We start from the raw sequence: 19,142 nt of genomic DNA, 5'->3' as shown, positions 1-19,142 counted from the left end.
CTGTTATAACTTATAGTAATATACAATTGATTATTGTCTGTTGCTATCTTGCTTTGTATGTTTGTCATCTATGAGAACAAATACGAGAAACCCATGAGAAAAAACGATCTGAAACTAGTCGTTATTAAACACCAAGTTACCTACCTACCTACTATGTATTACAATGGTGAGCGAAGTGCAGTCGCGGCCCTGGTAACTCTTAAGTACGTACCTATGGGCCGCTGCCTATCGGGCATTTCGCTATAAATTGAGTCCCATCACTGAAAAAAAATCTATGTTAATTTTACAATTATATTGTTGCTATTTAGATAACAAGATAAATTTTCATTGTGATAAATAAAAACCACGATCATATAAATAAGGCAAATTTTTGACTAAGCAAAAATAATGTATTCAATTGAAGATTTTTTTTTTATGTTTAAAAACAATACCTATAGTATAAAATAATACAAGTATAAAGGTAAATTAGTTAATTATCATTAAATCATACCATTAAGTTTAGCATGAAAACTTTCACAGGCATTTGTGGTTCGTGAAATATAAGAAGAAAATTCTGCCCATATTTCTGGAGGAAACAATGCAGAATCTGTATTTATATAGCTCAAAAAAACATAATCTGTAAAATCGTGTATAGCTGTACAGTCAACTGGCAGTGTATTGACATGTCATCTGAAAAGCAGTTATCTACTTCGTTAGGTGACCGAAAAATATTTTTTAAAAGTTCCCCTTTTCGCCCTCATACTTTAACTATGCCTAATTACTGTATTTTTCTTCACCAAGCTTGTCTGAAATCTTTTTATTTTGCTCATTGGCCATACTAAACGAATAGCTGAGTGGATAGATTGTTCAAAATCATTATGAAAAGTGGTTGATAGGTAGTATTGGTGAACGTTGTTTCAAAAACTCGAGTGCTGTACAATAATCAGTATACCTAACTGATTTGCCCGCCAACAAACAAAAAATAATGGTACTTAAGTCGTAAATACTACTTAAGTGTCCATATGAACCACGAATAATTGATTAAGTATAGAGATGGACAGCTTGAAAAAGTACCATCCATTAAAACAGCATCACACTTTTGAAAAAATTTTTAATTTTTAATCGTAGAGAAGCATACAACTTTTTTATTGTTGTCAATGTCAATAATCCATTTTTCAGCACCTTTGGTGTGTAATTGATCTGCTACGTCGAGAACTATTGCATAAAATTCTAAAAGTGTTTTAGGTAATATTGGATACTTACTCATACGAGCAGTGTGAATATTTTTTCGGATTAAATTTATATCCTTATTGTGTCTAATATATTTAAATCCTCTGTATAATCTCAGAACGTATATAATTTTGCTGGGACGTTCACATAGCTGCTCTACCGCTTTGCGCTTGACGCCTTGTCATTAGGTATTATATTGTTTAACTTCTGCCACACAACTGATCGTTTCTCATCGGCCGCGTGGTTATCATGTTCAAAATTATTTTCTATTTCAACACCACGTGTATTAAATTTTAAAAATGCGTTACATCTTTTATTTGTACACACCCACCGTTGAATTTCATTTTTCATTATACGATGAAAACGAAACTCAAATCCGTCAATCACACGTAACTCTTTAAGTTTTTCAGTATACATTTTTATACAAAAAATAGACCAATAAAAAGACGACAGATATTAAGCAACTAGCGAACGAGTAAGGTTGTCGTTAAACTGATTAAACATATTTTTTGCCAGCCGTCTCATAAGCACCAGCACAATCTTACTGCTGATAACTAATTAGTCCGATAATGTCAACAGTAATTTATATATACCGGGATATAATATATTATGTACATCGTCAATATCAAACAGTAATTTCCCAACGTCCACAATCGTTATATCTTATAGGTATCGAAGATAATAATTGGAAATTTGACCGCAATTAGTATCTTATATTTGTGCCTGAAATTCGTATGTTACCTTTTTAGATTTTGTCCGCGACACACATGTTTTTTGTCACTTTGTCGGCAATTAGGAAACACCAATTCTTTGGGCGTACTTATAACGAAGAACATATATCTGGCCATATTATGTATTAAAAAGCATGAACCAGTTGTGGCTAAAACAAAATTAGTAATATTAGGTTCAGTACACCTATTGCGCTTTTTATATTTTAGAACAATAGGTATACCTATTCATTGCGCTGCATATACTTAAAGTATGTTTATGTTTATTAGGTAAATTATAAATATATTAAACTGCTAACCATTATTAACGTTCATTGTATAACAGTTATTAAAATTGACGAACAAATCGCTTTTATTCAATCTGAAAAAAAACTATTTATTTATATTTATTATATTATTATGAATAATGTTTAATAATTATACACAAAAAATATACTGTATAATATAAAATAATATTATAATAGTGATTCATTTAATTGTAATTATATTTGTATTATTAATGTTCATGTTAATTTTATTCCAATAAAAATATTGTTACATGACGTGCTACTATTGAATAAAATGAATTATCAAGCGCAATTGGTCTATCGACCCAGATGAAAGACCGGGCGCAACTGGTAGGTATATGAAAAGGTAATTGTAAGTACAATCGGTAAGCTTCCGTATTAAAATTGTAATTTTTTATGAATATTGCTGCAAAAGTAAAATATTATAAGGCCACGACCCCAGCATCAGCATACCAAACGTATTATGGAATAATAGTGATCCTATAGTTAAATCTCAGCCTCCCCGAGGATCCAAAAAACAAGCTCATGGCTACGCCATTGCAAAATAAAGTACACTAATAATTAAAACCATCATCCACTGCTACCAATCCCGTAATCACACTCAAATAGTTGAAGATTTAAGCATCACTTGTACTGCTCTAAAAAGTGATGACGGTCTCACTCAACAAAAAAGCTTAATTTTAAAACCAATGCATACAATTATCTTATAGAATCCGAAATGTGCGAAGTAACGATAGGTGCAAATTTGAGCAATTGCGCGAAGACGGACAATGACAAAATATGCATAAAATAGCTCCCGAATATCAATGATACATTGATACGTGTATTGAATATTGATATAGGTATATGTATTATATAATAATTATTAATTATACAAGTAGTATATACTGCCTGCAGGGGTAAGAACGATGCTAAAAATTCAAAGCGTCTACAAATAGGTGCCTATAATAATAACTATAGTAATACTGACCTATAGGCTATTGGTAGGTATAATGGGTACTATATTGATGATGACTAAACCTATACCCCGTGGGTATCTATACGGGTGAATAATATAATTACATTGACGTTACCTAAATGGGATTTTCGAATGTATAGCTGCTACTGCTGGATCGATCCATGTTTGGCGCGTCCCCGGGAAAGTCGTCTGAAAAGATTATATACTGCATCATATACTTACCTATACTACCGTATACTATACTGCAAGAATACCTGCCTGTCTACGGAGCACGTCATTAGACAAATATAAATGTTAGTGGTCACGCGCAATGCCATATAGTATCATTTCGATGACGCGATTTTCCATATTTACCAATGATTTTAGTTTTGTTATTTCCCTTGCGTTCGAATGCTGCGTCATCGCCGCAGGACTTCCGAGTTCCGAGACCTTGCGGCTTGTATCCGTTTGATCATATTTTACACCATTTGCATAGAGGTAGGTCGCGAACAAGTGTGCCTAAAAACTATTATAATATAACGTTCAGTAGCTATTTATGGAGACTATAATACCTATTTTATATAAGGCTCTATATACTATAGTATAATGGGTGCGCTATATGCCAACATTTTATGATTCATTTATCAATATAAAAAATGATAAAATAACTCGGCCAATTTCATATTCACAGTGAGAAATGAGTCTCGAAATGGCGCCGTAGCATACCTATTAGCTAGACTGTAGCAGTATATACAATAAGTGGTATCGTGGTCCCAAATACACGAGGTACATTAGCTCTGAAAAATAAAATTAGGTCTTAAAACACTTTACTTGGACGAACAAATGTTTTCAGGAGTCACTTATCAATTGTTTTTAGAGGTACTTCCTATGTTTGTTTGTAAGAATCATAAAGGTTTCTACTGAATTCTCATTAAGAAATAATGACCTGTACGGCTGTACCTATTATAATTTATAAATATTATAATATTATGTGACTTTGTGAGATTTTACTACTAAGTAGAGATATTTGTTCACACTGTACCTAGAATCAAATCAATTATTCAATATTTTCAATGTTTCATTCACCCTTAACTATAATGTACTTTTTTAATTATAAAATACAAGCTGATCTCGTGCACTTTGTTGCCCGTTAAAAATGCCAACTCTATATCAGACTCGATGGTGATAATGCGAGCAGTATATTATGCCTACCTGCTGTGTATTATTGAAATAATATGTTTTATATTTATTTTGATTCCGGACACGCCGATGAGCGGCTATAAGCGCAACTCATGGTCACCTTAGTAGGCAATGTGCGAAAATTCAATTGTATGCATGCTTATACCTGATCTGCTCGATGAACCACTGCAGGCAACCAATAAACAAAAAAAAAAAATAACCATTTCTACTAAATATATTTATATTTCTCCTATAACCAATAGCAACCGTATATAAACAAATATTTTCTTCGTAAATCTTAAAATCCCTGTTTGAGCAACTCCCCGGGTCGGACCTATCGGGTCCAATTGTGAATCTAAACCATCCAAGATTGGGTCTTGTTAGATTGGTAAAATGAAATAAAATAAACTAAAATTGTACCCGAGTAGTTTTTCTGGTAACGCCAACAACGGAAAATAGAAAATGAAGTCGTAATAATCGAATAATCATATTTCATATAAATAAAACATACATTTTATCTCTACTATCGACTATTGCGTTCTATGTAAAGAGAATATTACGGCCATAAATAAAATTGAACGAAATAAAAACGATACGAAAATCATCACTTTACAAAATTTAAACTTTACTTTATATAGTGAAACATAATATTAATGCCTAATATTCAATACACGACATATTTCTCCATGTTGATCCATTTTTTTGGTGTTGGCCGGCGGCCCCATTTTAACGACTAATTATGTCATATGAACAATTTTATAAGCTAAAGCTTGCTGCAGCTTTTTCAATTCGAAAAAACATTCCGGTACTCAAAACATAAATCATCAAAAACATTTTTAAAAAAAGGGTTTTTCCATAAATTGTTTTCGTCAAAACCTTCTCCTGACAATTACGAACAATTAAAACAAAATTTGAGCCAAATCGGCTCGGCCGTTCTCAATTGATGAGTTGTTATACATTTATGGCTCCAATTTTTATACATATAGATATACAATATACTATGATTACCGTGGCTCGACCAATAAATTATAGAATAGTATTCGTTAGAAAACCTAAACTGTCGAATATTTTATGTGACTGAATAATTTTGTATGCAAAAACTATTCGAGTATACCGAATAAAAACACAGGTACTACCGAATGTTTTATTTTATGATTTATGACGAATAGTTTTTTCATTTACAACTAGTTTTGAAAACAAATCTTGCCAACAGTTTTTTTGATGTTTGGGGGGAGGGAATAATATTATGTATAATTATATAATATTATAATTATTGAAAAAACACAAACGTCCACAAGACCCCAACGCATTCAAAATCCAAATATACAACTATAACCAAGCAAGCCAAAGATGTTGAAAGTTAAATTGTTTTCGACTTAATTTATTTGTGTTAATAATTCATGTGATATACAGTTATATATTTTGATCTTACTCATCGTGTCACAGTTATTTGTATTATTTATACTTGATATTAAGTCTACTCACAAATGTACTTGTTGACCGATGGGAAGATAGTATAATGTAATACAAAAATTAATAAGCATAAACGGAATAGAATACTTGTACAAAAAGACTTAGCTTGTACATTCTAAAATAAAAATAAAAATATTTAAATAAACCATGACAATAGATAATTTGTAAATGATATGAATAATTTATAAAATTATAAGCTTAACATCAAATTTTTTGAAATATTTAAAAATAAAAATGAATGAAAAAAGAAATTTTTACGTTACATATATTATACCTATATTATATTTCATAATATTCTTCAAGATGAATGTTTTTAAAAATATTAGAAATTTAAAATACTAGATAAATATACATACCTATTACCTATCCTTACTCGCTCCAAATCAAAGTCCTAAATATGCCAATACGTACACTATCAAATACAAATTATAATAGAGTGCATATTGCATAATTTATTGTAATAATAATATAATACCTATACCTATATGGCTATATACGTATAGCCGTATAGGTAATTTGTACAAGCTATGAAGTGGCAGTGTAACTGCGGCCTGCGACTTCACCATCAACCGATCGAGGAACCGTGATTTAAGTATTCACAACAATTGGCGAAGAATAATAAACGAAACCTATATTATTATTTTTATAAATGAGAATCGTAGTCTCTTTGTGCATTATTTTTGGCACAACTAAGGCATACGCACTTAGTAGACGGTGAGGAGGTTACTAAATACAATTTCTTAATACAACTTTGTCATTCGTCATCGGTGAGCACAATTAATTTGATTTAATTTTAATAATATTACGATGATGGCCATCTGCCTAGTGCAGTACTGCAGCAGTAAGATGTACCTATGATAATCGATTGTACATTTGTACACGATTTTGACATTTCGTTCGACGAATGCGTATTGCCTATATAGAGCGTAGATAAAGATAAGTAGATTATGTGCAAAGACAATGGTACATGGTACCCATCACGAATGTATGACATTAAAATATGGGTGTGTACGTTGGTTTTTCGAAATTTAAATTTTTAAAAGTGAGCATTTTTTAATTCTCTTTAATACTAAAATTTTAAGTTTAAACAACACAAATTGTTTCTGCTCTCAACACAAATTTGTCATGTTGTACATTAATTTCAAATTACAACGTTTAATTTGTTCATGTAGGTACCTAAGTATTTTTGGGGAGAGGGGTAATGAAATGCATTTTACCCATTACCCTCCCCCCCACAACTAAAAAATAAATTCATGTTAAAATGAAGATGGTACCTAATACATTTTCAAATCTTAGGTTGATATTAAAATTGAAAGTTGTATGCATTTTTGTCTATAAATTAATTTTCAAAATGTTGGTTCTTGAATTCATGGTTTTGACCAAATTTGTTAAAATTTGATTAAAATATTTTTTTCCTCCCTAAAATTCAGGATATGGGAGATAGGGGGAAGTATTATCACCTATAAGCCAGAATTGTAATATCTCAGGGTGTATTGCAGGGTTGTATGAAAAATTCATTAATTTAATGGACTAATCATGGGCCACTGAATCATGTTTAATGTAACATTAACTCACTATTTATTCGTTAAATGTTTAGTGATTGTTCGTGCAAGCATGCAACCCGGGATACGATGTTATAATACTGAAATACTTGGATGCATGAACATATTGACTGCATTATTACAGATGTATGTCAATAATGTCTCAGATTTTTAAAACATAATAATTAAAATTTTTTTTTTTTAATTCAAATAATCAAATGATCGGTATTCCTCCTAGTGGTTCTTACCCTGGGGAGTAATTGAACCTTTTTTATTTAGATAAATGAACTAAAACTAATTGCACACATTTGAACGCGAAAAACGTCTTTAGGATTTTTGATAATATCGCTCTGATAAGAATATATTTTTTATATCATTCTTAACCCTTTTTTATGGTATGCATAATTTTATACGCACTGCAATGGTTTATCGGATAACGAGGTGACCCACTGACCCGTATTACCCATTGCTAGTTCTTCTAGTCTCTTTTATGCTTATACGTGCCATACGGTATTATTTTTTGTGTAGATAAATGGGTGCTAAATTGTAAATATTAATGGGTATACGCATACCTATGGCTAAATAAATAAAAAATTGTTTAACGTTACCTATATATTTATATATCTTGCAACAGCCTACATGGTGGTTACTATGGATATAATGTATAAGCTGCAATAATATAATTAATTAGTAGATTTAAAATATAAATAAAATATTGAACCAGATCGTTTTAGTCAAAATAAATAGTATTTCGTGAGGAAGGTATATAGGTATTACCTACATACGTGCCATTGTAACAATTCAGAATTTCAGATAAATATATATTGTCGTATACAATATATATATAATTATCAATCATGGAAGGAGGTAACAATGTAACATTATATTGTAGATGTATTATTTTGTAGTCTACTATAGTGTAGTAGAATAAAAATGGTATGTTGCTAAGAAATGAGCACCCCCAAATTGCGTATATGGACAGTGGATGAGTAGGTGCTTTAAAAAAACAAATAATAATTACAACAAAACTATACACTCCATATGGCCATGGCATATGCATATTTGAATTAGGTATAAACTAAATAGAATCTTTCAAAACTTAAGATTTGTACAGTGGAAATTGGAAGAAATGATCAATTAACAATTTACTGTATAACCATGAAATATATCGATTTTTGCATAATGGATAAGCTGAGGTAGTATAAATTATAATACGTCTTCACTCTTCATCATGGAGCCAACCAACTAGAACAGTACCTACCTAGTACATATAGCCGTAGGTGCTTTTTGCAACTTCTTAATGGTTGACTCATATACTCGTATTATAAAGTATATTGTCTTATAATATTGTTATTAATTAAGTGTTATATGTACCTACCTGTAAATAACTAATTAACTGAGAAGGATTAAAGTTTATTATCTACCTATTGAATATCGCTCTATCGACTATTGTACCAATTATATCTACTCAAGGTCAATACGGAGAGGGGGACAAGATTTTAATCTCCCTTAAATTTTGTTATCGGATAAAACAAACAAATTTTACATTTCTTCTAAGTACCTGGCTATCACTTCAATGTTAACTAAAATAATTATGAGTATAATATCACATATATAATGGTTCAAGTTATAAAATTGCAATAAACTAATAAATAAATTTAGGTACCTATTCCAAAAGATATATTTTATGTCCTCCACCTATTTACTAGGTATATTTTATGATATGATAAAACAACAATTTTCGCACTGCAGGACCGGCGCCCAATTATTATACAATACCCGCGACTATAGGCTTCGTCAAGCACACTCTGACTAAACGTCGTCTTCCGTCTACGACGATTGGACGGAAACGCGTCAATAGCCCTGGCCACGGTCATGGACTGTTGTACAACCTAAGGGATCAGACCCGTTTTGGAAGACTCTACCAGCCGGACTTCGGGTTAGGCAGAAGGAGGCCGTTGCCACAAGGTAAATAAAAATATGATAATGTAAATTAATTACGAGAGATAATAAATTACCTATATTATGCGTATAAAAATTTTCTCTGCTTTTTAAAATAATTGGGGCTAAATTAAAGGTGGACTAGTACAAGGTACGACCGCTCTGCTGTACAGTACGTGTCTAGAGAGTGGAGGGTCTTTGGGTGTGTTAAATACTTAAATTTAAATCCAAAATAAGTATATATTTGAATAACATTATTGTTATTATAAAAATTAGGTTCTATTAGACATTAGTAATAGGAACAGTACTACAGTAGGTTAACTAAAAAAATAGTAGTATTGGATTTGTTATTGTACGTATTAATTAAAATAATGTACTATAACAGTATAACATATTCAATAACCTACAAATAATTTTTATAAAGTATATTATATATTTATATAGTAACTATAAATAATTAAAATCGTTATCTTCAATTAAATATCTAATTTCGTACAAATATTAGGGCTTAAAATATATAAAAAAAAATGTGAAAATATAATATATTTTACATTTTTTTGGTTACAGAATTAACTTTATCCCTACATAAAACCTTGTTTTAATTTTCCAATCTTTAGCCATGAAAATTTAACGTTTTATAAATTTTTAACTAGAAAAGAATTTTAAAATTTTGATTTATTTTGTCAACATTTTAACTTTTTTTAAATGCTTATAAAAAAAATCTTGCCTACGTATCTTTAATACCTATTTTACAACTGCTATTATAAAAATGTACGAAGAATCTTGTATAAATTTTCAAATCTTATATTGAAATATCAAATTTTTTTATGAATTTCTAGCATTAAATCATTTGAAAAATATTCGTATTTAGACAAATGTTGTCATATTTATCACTGTAACGTAATAATGTTACAATACAATGTCGAAAGACCTTTTAACTTTTCAGAATAGTACACTGAAAAAATTTAAAGTTGTTACAACCATTTATATAGTTGCCTTAACAATATTCTCTCGTAGCATTAGGGACAATCTTAATACTATGTAATAAATACTAAATTAATATTGTTAAAGCGATATTGATGTAACAACAATACATATTGTGTTGATATAACACAACAATCATCAGTTATAATCACAATACCTATAGGTACTTATTGTAATTCTACCATACCTAGTTCTTTTGTTGTTCTGACCACAAACAAAAAATAATAATAATAATGATTTAGATAACAACAAAAATGATTAGGATAACTATAAATTTGAATTATTAACCATATTCTTATGTTACACGAAAATTACATTAAGGCGTATTTAGCTATCCCAACAATATATTTTAGTAACTACAAATAAGTTATTAGTTACAGTTACATATAGTTATATAAATTCATCCACAGTTTTTTGGTTGTATTGGGCAAATACTAAATTTTATAAGGCAAACTGGCTGTTATGTTTACTGCATTACTCAAAATTATGAGTGACAATTAATTTATATTAATTATATTACAAGTCACTTTTTTAATGTTACTAAAATTAATATTATTTTTCATCTACTTTGATTGTACCTAGTTTACACTCATAATTAAAACTGCTACTGAAAAATGTCATAATAAATTAAAGTTAAATAAATAATTGAAATCAACACATACAACTGAATTAACTATTTTTTTTTTAAATACATTGATTTTGCTCATTCCATGCAATATTGGTTGAGCTTCCTGCAATATTATCATGGCCTAAACTTTCCATAAATGATTCAATGATAGCTTCTTTATCACTTCCTTGTCACAAAGTTTAGTCAGTATCTACCGATATGTAATGAAATATATACTTTTATAATTAATTATTGTATTACAATCTGGTGGTTACAGATCAAAACAAAATATAACATACATTCTAATTCATCATTACTCAAAATGTTCTGAACCTGTTGCAAATTACCACTATCAAACACATTATACTCTACAGTCCTTGTTTCAGAATCCTGTAGGAAATAAAATTATAAACCAAAAACTAAAAAGTATCAACAAATACAAAGTGATAGGTAGTAGATAATATTATATTGTAGGACAAATTATCTTAAAATTGAAAAATGATTTCCAAAAATGAAAGCTAACATTATTGGATGATTTGCATCACTGATGTCTCAATTTTACAAGGACTATAACCAAGGGACAAAAATATACTATTTAAAACCTAAAGGATAGTTATTAGTTATTAATTTAATAATAAAATTTCCTTTCATACATTTGAAAATCAAAAATATCTATAAGTAGGTACATAATATAGATAATATTTAATTATACCTACCTTCCTAATATCCAATTTAGTTTAAAATGTATGTATCATAATAATATATTAATGTGGTGAAACCTCAATAAGTTGAAATTCAAGGGAAATATAATTTTTTTGACTTAGGTACTAAAGGTACAGTATGTTCCCTTACTCGTGAAGGAATGTTAGGTAATTAATTTAAACTTATCAATGTTTTCAATTTATTAAGATTTTACCGTAATTTACAATTTAATTGTTCATGAAAACTTACCACCAATTTTAAAAACGAAGAATTTATAGGGTTAAACGATTTTAACTCTTCAATCTTTTTGAATATCTTGATACGGAATCCTATGAGCGGAACCAATTCATGTACCATTAATCGGTTAAACCTTTGAAGGCTTCTTCGTCGATTCCTTGTTCTAAAAATTATCAAATATAAATAATGATAACTCAAACACATCTTACAATAAAATTGTAACTAAAAAGTAACCTTACATAAAAATTGTACAAAACCTATTGTATAATTTATACAATAGGAACCTGTATGTTGAATATAAAATGTTCTTTAAAAGTAATAACAGGGGTAATAACCATTTATTCAAGAGTTGATAAGAACCATTTTGAACTATTTAATGAATGAAATTATGAAAATATTGTATTTTAGAACATGGCTGAATAATCCGATTGCCAAAGAAATATACCTTGTACAACAATTAAAACATAACATTTTTTATGAGATTTGTCTCAAACCTCAATATAAATATAATAGACAGGTAGGTACCCATTAAAATAGTTTCATTTATTTTAATAAACACAACGAACAGATATGAAACAATACATGTTATTATGCATAAAAACTATAAATATTAAAACTTACTTTGGAATTCTTCAATAAGGAAATCCGGAACTTTCAATTCATTTAAAATATTTAAAACAAAATTGTCAGACATTTTACATTAAATATTTTAATAAACGCAACACAATATTAGAACATGGCATAAAACGCACTATACAGTAAACCAAAATTAATAATAATCAAACGGAGTTGTCGACTTAAGCAATCGATACAATGAATTTAATGATCTTCGACGAACGAAATTAAATGAACCACGCGGACGTACGGTAACAATCAAGATTTTCAAGGAAGAATTTGGAGTGTATCGATACGTATCGAGGCAATTTTGAGCGTTCAAGAAGTTACACGTGCAGTATACAAGCGATACGTGCCGACCCGTATCGTATCGGACTCGGACTTCGATACGAGGTGGTACGTATCGATACGTATCGGACTCGGACTTCGATACGAGGTGGTACGTATCGATACGTATCGAATTTTTCTTCTTGAAAATCTTGAATTTCATAGTGTTTCAAGATTTTCAAAAAAGAATTTGGAGTGTATCGGTACGTATCGGGTCAATTTTGAGCTTTCAAGATGTTACATGTGCAGTATACAAGCGATACGTACCGACCCGTATGGCCGTATCGGACTTTGATACGAGGTGGTACGTAACTATTCCGTATCGATACGTATCGAATTTTTCTTCTTGAAAATCTTGTTTCTTTCCTGTATAGTTATTTTGTGACTCAAGATTTTCAAGAAAGAATTTGGAGTGTATCGGTACGTATCGGGTCAATTTCGAGCGTTCAAGATGTTACACGTGCTATATACAAGCGATACGTACCGACTCGTATCGGACTCCGATACGAGGTGGTACGTAGCTATTTCGTATCAATACGTTTCGAATTTTTCTTCTTGAAAATCATAACTGTGTGAGAGAGAGCACTATTAAAACGACGCAGTAAGAGGGGTACGGGGTGTGCCGGTACCGCCGATAATAGGTTTTCCCGAGAATATAACAGGTTATTTTTATCTATTTCCAGTTTCCAATCATACTAATATATTTATGATAACATAATTTAAGTGTTGATACAACCATTTATGTATTGTAAAATTAAATGTATATACTATATAGTACTTATACTAAATTGTATAGCTGATATAACAATATTAAACCATTCAAATTATTTTAACATTGATTATAGTTAGTGTAACTATTCAATATTTGTACACCAACCATTTGATGTGGTTAAAGTTAAACCTAAGATACTATTAACTATAGTTGAAATTACTATATAATAAGATGGTACAACCATATTCTTTTAACTAATTAATTTTAGTACTCACAATCTCTCAACTTAACACATTGTTTGATACAACTAAATAAATCGTTACGCCAACAAAAAATAATCCAACTGTTTACTATAACCAAATTTTCCTTTCCGTGTACCTACCTATCCAGAAATTCCTCTTTTTATTAATAAAACAAGGGGGTTGATAAAATATAAATAACACCAACGATGATAAAACTTATAATAATGATACTGATCTAAAGACAATCTCTATCTGACTATCTGTAAATTGTAATATAAACTGATGAAAAAAAAGTTATAACACAAAAACCTACAGACGGGCTAGGCTGAATAACTTAGCTAGTAATAATTAATTATAGGTACATGAACTCATATTGTATTTTCTTTTGATATCGAAGAACACTTGCCGGCACCGAACACTTACTATCCAAAAATGGACTCGGTACGACCCAAAGCACCGAAAGCGTCTTTCAAAAGTCGCACGCTGCAATTTGGCCGTATCGACGACGGTTATCCTAGTCCGAACACGTACACGCTGCCATTGTCAGACGTATATCGGCGGTCAAAAAAAACAGCACTCGTCTGTACGATAGCACCGTAAGTGTGAAACCGCCATCTGGAGAACCTATGTAGCTATGAAAATCAGTTTTTAAATGGGATCGTTAGAGCTACTTATACCGGGTGTCAGAGGCGTATTTATATATTTACCGTTTGTAGGCCTGTGGAAAATTGCTGCCCTTAATTATGGTAAAATAAAATTTAATTAGGTAGGTATGCAAAAAAAATTTTAATTATATTTTAAATACAAAAACATAATAATAATTAAAGTTGAAAAATATTAGAAAAAAAAAGGAATTACAAAATGTTTATATTTATATACATTCTAAATGTTTTACATACTAAATTATTTATTAAACGATCGGTTTACGTCAACATTTGGTTTTTGCAAATGCGCCAATTAAATCCTCGCAATTTAATTCTTGTAACTTTTCATTTTCTATCGAGAATAATGCTAAGCTGTTTAACTTCTCATCAGTTTGAGTGGACCTCAAGTAGTTTTTTACACGTTTGAGGCATGAAAACGATCTCTCGGTAGTACAATTGGACACTGGTACATTTACGAAAATTCTTAATGCAGACATGCAGTGTCAACATTTGGAAATATTTCAATATGTAAAGATTTTTCTCTCAAATACTGACACAGTGTGATTGGAGTTAAACTATCGATGTCAATATCCATATTACTATTCAGTAAATAAGATTGCAAATGTAAGCATTCTGACGAAAAAGTATTATCCAAATCATTCGGGTACATTTTTTGTAATTTCTCAGCGGACTGAACTATTTTCAAAGAATTTAAAGATGTAATTTTTAGTAGTACTTCGAATAAATCACAAAACGTTTTGTAGGACTGGTGTCTTTTTTTCAAGTTGAAAAAATTGGATTATACTATTATTGTCAATTGTTATAAATATGTACTGTAGACGTTCACTGGCCGCGCCGCCGCGGCGTGAATATTCAAAATAGACGGCACGCGGCTGTAAGAAACTATAAAAATAATAAATTCGAATTCTATTTTAAACCAATTCCATTGTTTTCAATAATTTAAAATAATCTTGTAGGCTGATGTAGTTATTAGAGTATATTACAACAGAAAACGATTTAATAAGTCTTACCAAGTCAATATACAATGCCATCATTATCGAAAAAAAAAATCCCTTGAAAAATATGCCGCCCCTCAAAATTTGCCGCTGTAGGCACGTGCCTATAGTGCCTGCATATAAATACGCCACTGCCGGGTGTATCTTGTGTCATTGCACGTGTGAGGTTTTTTTTTAACGATTATGGATCGATGATATGGGATTATGAAAGGACAAAAAAAGACGCGTTTCTTTATTTTTAACAAGAAATTTTTTATAACAATTTCAACTTTTTTTAACACGCAGTTGTACCTACAGCAAAATCAATATGTTTTATTATATCTACACCATCTATTATTTTTCTCAAATTATTCCAGTGAATTCTAACTGTTTATCTTTATCACCTAAATCTTGAACATTGTTAATAATTTTAAATGATTTATATTTTTGGTTTTTTAATGTACGCCAAACACTGTTTGGCAATTCCTAATCCATCTGGAAGTTATCCTAAGTTAGATAACAAGAATTATTTAATAATCAATAATCATATGATTTAAAATAAACAATATTTTGTACCTGAGATACCTATTTAAATAAATAGATAATATCAATATTGGTTGGCACCTAAATTAGGCATAACTGCATAAATACTTTTAATATGAGATTATAGATTTCCAATATTAATAAATACTATACGACGTAATAATAATCTAATACTAATATACCATTATTACCTACTTAGCCAATAGCCACATGCCCACATATCAAAGATTTTTTCACACATTTTTGCTATAGTAAGAAACGTGACTATGATTGAATAAATGTAAAATAATTAATTAATTACGATTATAATAATAATACTTATTATGATTTTTATCCCAAAATTGTTTACAGAGTCTCATTTGGAGTCGGTAAATTGCAAAAAAAAATAATATATTTAGGTAGGCACATATATATACAATTACACCTAGGCCGCAATTTACGTATGTACAAAATGTATACCTATTGGCCGTAATTTACATAAAAAATTTAAAATGGGACGCAATTTACAGCTATACCCGTCTCATTACATTACCGATTTTAGTATATACATATAAAAATATAGTTGGAATTAAATAAAAAAAAAATATATTAAGCACTTTTAAATTAAATTCATACCAATTATTTAAATTAAAAGTATTAATGCATTTATTAAACTTTAAAGGACCATAGTACCATAGTACATAGTTAATAATTAACTAGTGAACCAAAATGTATGATTTGACTATCAACATTTTCAGAAAAAAAGGCTTTACCAGAATCCATTAAAAAAATAGTTGTTATCATATGAAAAATTAAATTGATTTCGCTGTTGGTACAACAAATTGTTAAAAAAAATGTCCTGTTAAAAATAAAGAAACACGTTTTTTTGTTTTTTCGAAATTTAATATCATTGTTCCATACTTCCATAATCGCTAGGAAACACAGCGTATAATGACATAAAATACGTATACGTTTGTATCATAATACAATTATGGTCCAACCTAATTCCGGTGCTAATGAGTGTAATTTCAGATGTCTTCAGACGATTAACTTCTTTTATATATTGGAAAAATTCCAAACTTCCAAACTATAATTATCCAAATAGATTCCTACCTGAGACAAAATATTTGATGAAATAATTGAAATAGAAATTGAAAGCATTATAATATAATTTTTAAAAGTGGAATGAACACTACCTATATAGGGTCCAAATATATTGTTATTGGTGCCTGGTGGCTGTCCGCCGACACCAGAAAATTGAGAGTATAAAGGGCGAAAAAAGAAAAAAGGGTTTTATAAATATTTTTCGTCTAATCATATCCAAATAGCAGTTTGGTACTTTAATATTGGCGGCCTTAAAATTCAGATACAAGGTGTTGTTATCAGTGTGACAGTAATGACGCAATAAAATAACATTACTAACAATATTGAATATTATTAAATATTAATTAAAGTATTATAATATGTATTTGTGCTCACTCGACATAAATTCACAATTCAGGCGTTTTAAAGTTGTATCCGAGGCAGTACCGGCACCGAATACCTATTCTTTACCCGCAACCGGCACCTATAAGTATGGACAGACTGTGCAATCGACCATTCAACTTAGGCGCCCAGAGCAGATTGAGAGTCGCGCGCCGCCACCCAATAGATACTACTTAGCCAAAACTAAAAGTCCGGCCAAGACGTTTGGACAAAGAGACTGTCACAAGCGATCCGTTTACCTGACCGTCGAAGATTTGTGGTGTTGAATTATTGGAACAATCAATATTTTATGAATTTTATGTCACTTAAATAATTTCAAAATTGTCTGTCAATGCACTTCAATATTTAAAATATAACAGAGTAAAATTTATTTATTTATTTAGTTAAATTTTACTCATAAAAAATATAATTTGAAGTACCTACCTATAATGTAAAACGGGTTACATGATTATTAATTACTAATAAAAATTTGTTTTTGCACATTTAAATTACAAGTTTTCTTAGGTGTAGTTAGATGCACGAAAATCCGATCTATAATTATAATAAACGAATCATCATTAATCGCTAATACATTTACAACATGCTAAAATATACATTTTTTGTATACTTCACACTTTATGTTAAACTTGAAGTGGCAGTGAGGGGGGCGTTGGGCCTTCACCCCCGGTGTATTTAATCCATACACTGCATAAACATGAAGTGGTCAATTTATATTTTTCTTTATCTACAGCTGAGTATAATATACTATATCACAATAAATAGTATGAACAATGGCGTACCCAGAATTTAAGTACTGTGGGTAGGTTAGGTTAGGTACGAGGCTAGTGTAGAAATTTCAACCACTTATATGTATTACAAAGTATTTACCTTATTGGTTAGTAATATCACATTTTCATACTAACATTCAATATGTAACCAGTAACTACATATTATATGACATGTCTTAAATAATTTTTGAGTACAATTTCAAACTTGCATACAAACTTAAGGCATTTTTATTTTTACATTAAAATGTATATTCAATCAACAAATTAAACTGGAATATTTCAAAGATTTTTAGAAGGGATTATACATATTTATGATTTTACCTTTGTACGTATATTTGCAGCATAATTAATTTTAACAACATTATTGGTGTATGTTTTCTATACAGTCGCGCGTACGTTGCACAGAGTATTGTACATTAGTTTTTCGATTTACGTATATTATTTAAGTTATGAGCTTAAGCACTATTTTGTAAGCGTTATTTGCACTTCAATATTCAGCTTCACATCTGTATAGGGTAGCACGGGTAGGTACTAGGTATATATATCATGATACATATATTTATAATTATATTTTTATAGAAACATTCTTGAGCCTGTGTACACTTAATAAATTATTATTAATTATTGTACATATTTTTATAAAATAAAAGTGTTATGTAGATTGTTATTTTGAGGGGCCACATTTTACTGAGAAAAAACTGTGGGTCAGCTGATCTCCCAAAACCTCCCATGGTATCAAGCTGGAAAACATAACCTATGGTACATCCATCATTCATATATAAGCTACGAATAATGTTTAGTTTACAAACTATGAATAATATAGTTGGTTGCCGGTTGGTGCTAAATCTGTGAATACAAATTATGGAAATATTATGATAAGCATTTTATATCTGCACATCATGTATTTATATAGGTACATGACTCAATCAATCAAAAAAAAATGGAAGCACAAACTGTAAAAAAACCTGGTGCAATACTCTGTTCAGCGAGAGAACGAGACACGAGTCA

General features: G+C 30.0%; 1 protein-coding gene and 1 long non-coding RNA gene across 4 annotated transcripts; one reads left to right on the top strand and one right to left on the bottom strand.

The window, feature by feature from the left end:
• Positions 1-2,485: 2,485 nt before the first annotated feature.
• Positions 2,486-12,746, bottom strand: LOC111040003. Of its 2 annotated transcripts, XR_002605164.1 has the most exons (4): positions 12,447-12,746; positions 11,838-11,988; positions 3,437-3,687; positions 2,486-3,371 (listed from the first exon to the last, which is right to left on the bottom strand). It is a non-coding gene; the product is annotated as an uncharacterized LOC111040003 (long non-coding RNA). The 2 variants fall into 2 exon arrangements; XR_002605163.1 differs by having other exon boundaries at positions 2,486-3,687.
• Positions 8,797-17,737, top strand: LOC111040002. Of its 2 annotated transcripts, XM_022323689.1 has the most exons (3): positions 8,797-9,322; positions 14,119-14,317; positions 17,384-17,737. In XM_022323689.1, exons 2-3 carry the CDS (start codon positions 14,154-14,156, stop codon positions 17,631-17,633), a joined length of 414 nt encoding a protein of 137 aa, XP_022179381.1. In that variant the 5' UTR covers positions 8,797-9,322; positions 14,119-14,153; the 3' UTR covers positions 17,634-17,737. The 2 variants fall into 2 exon arrangements, 1 of the variants encoding a protein (XP_022179381.1); XR_002605162.1 differs by lacking the exon at positions 14,119-14,317 and having other exon boundaries at positions 17,384-17,488.
• Positions 17,738-19,142: the final 1,405 nt, after the last annotated feature.

Source organism: Myzus persicae, unplaced genomic scaffold, assembly GCF_001856785.1.
Source record: "Myzus persicae strain clone G006 unplaced genomic scaffold, MPER_G0061.0, whole genome shotgun sequence".
Classification (NCBI taxonomy): domain Eukaryota; kingdom Metazoa; phylum Arthropoda; class Insecta; order Hemiptera; family Aphididae; genus Myzus; species Myzus persicae.
Note: the sequence above shows the minus strand (reverse complement) of the source record. Positions and strands in the feature narration are given on the sequence as shown.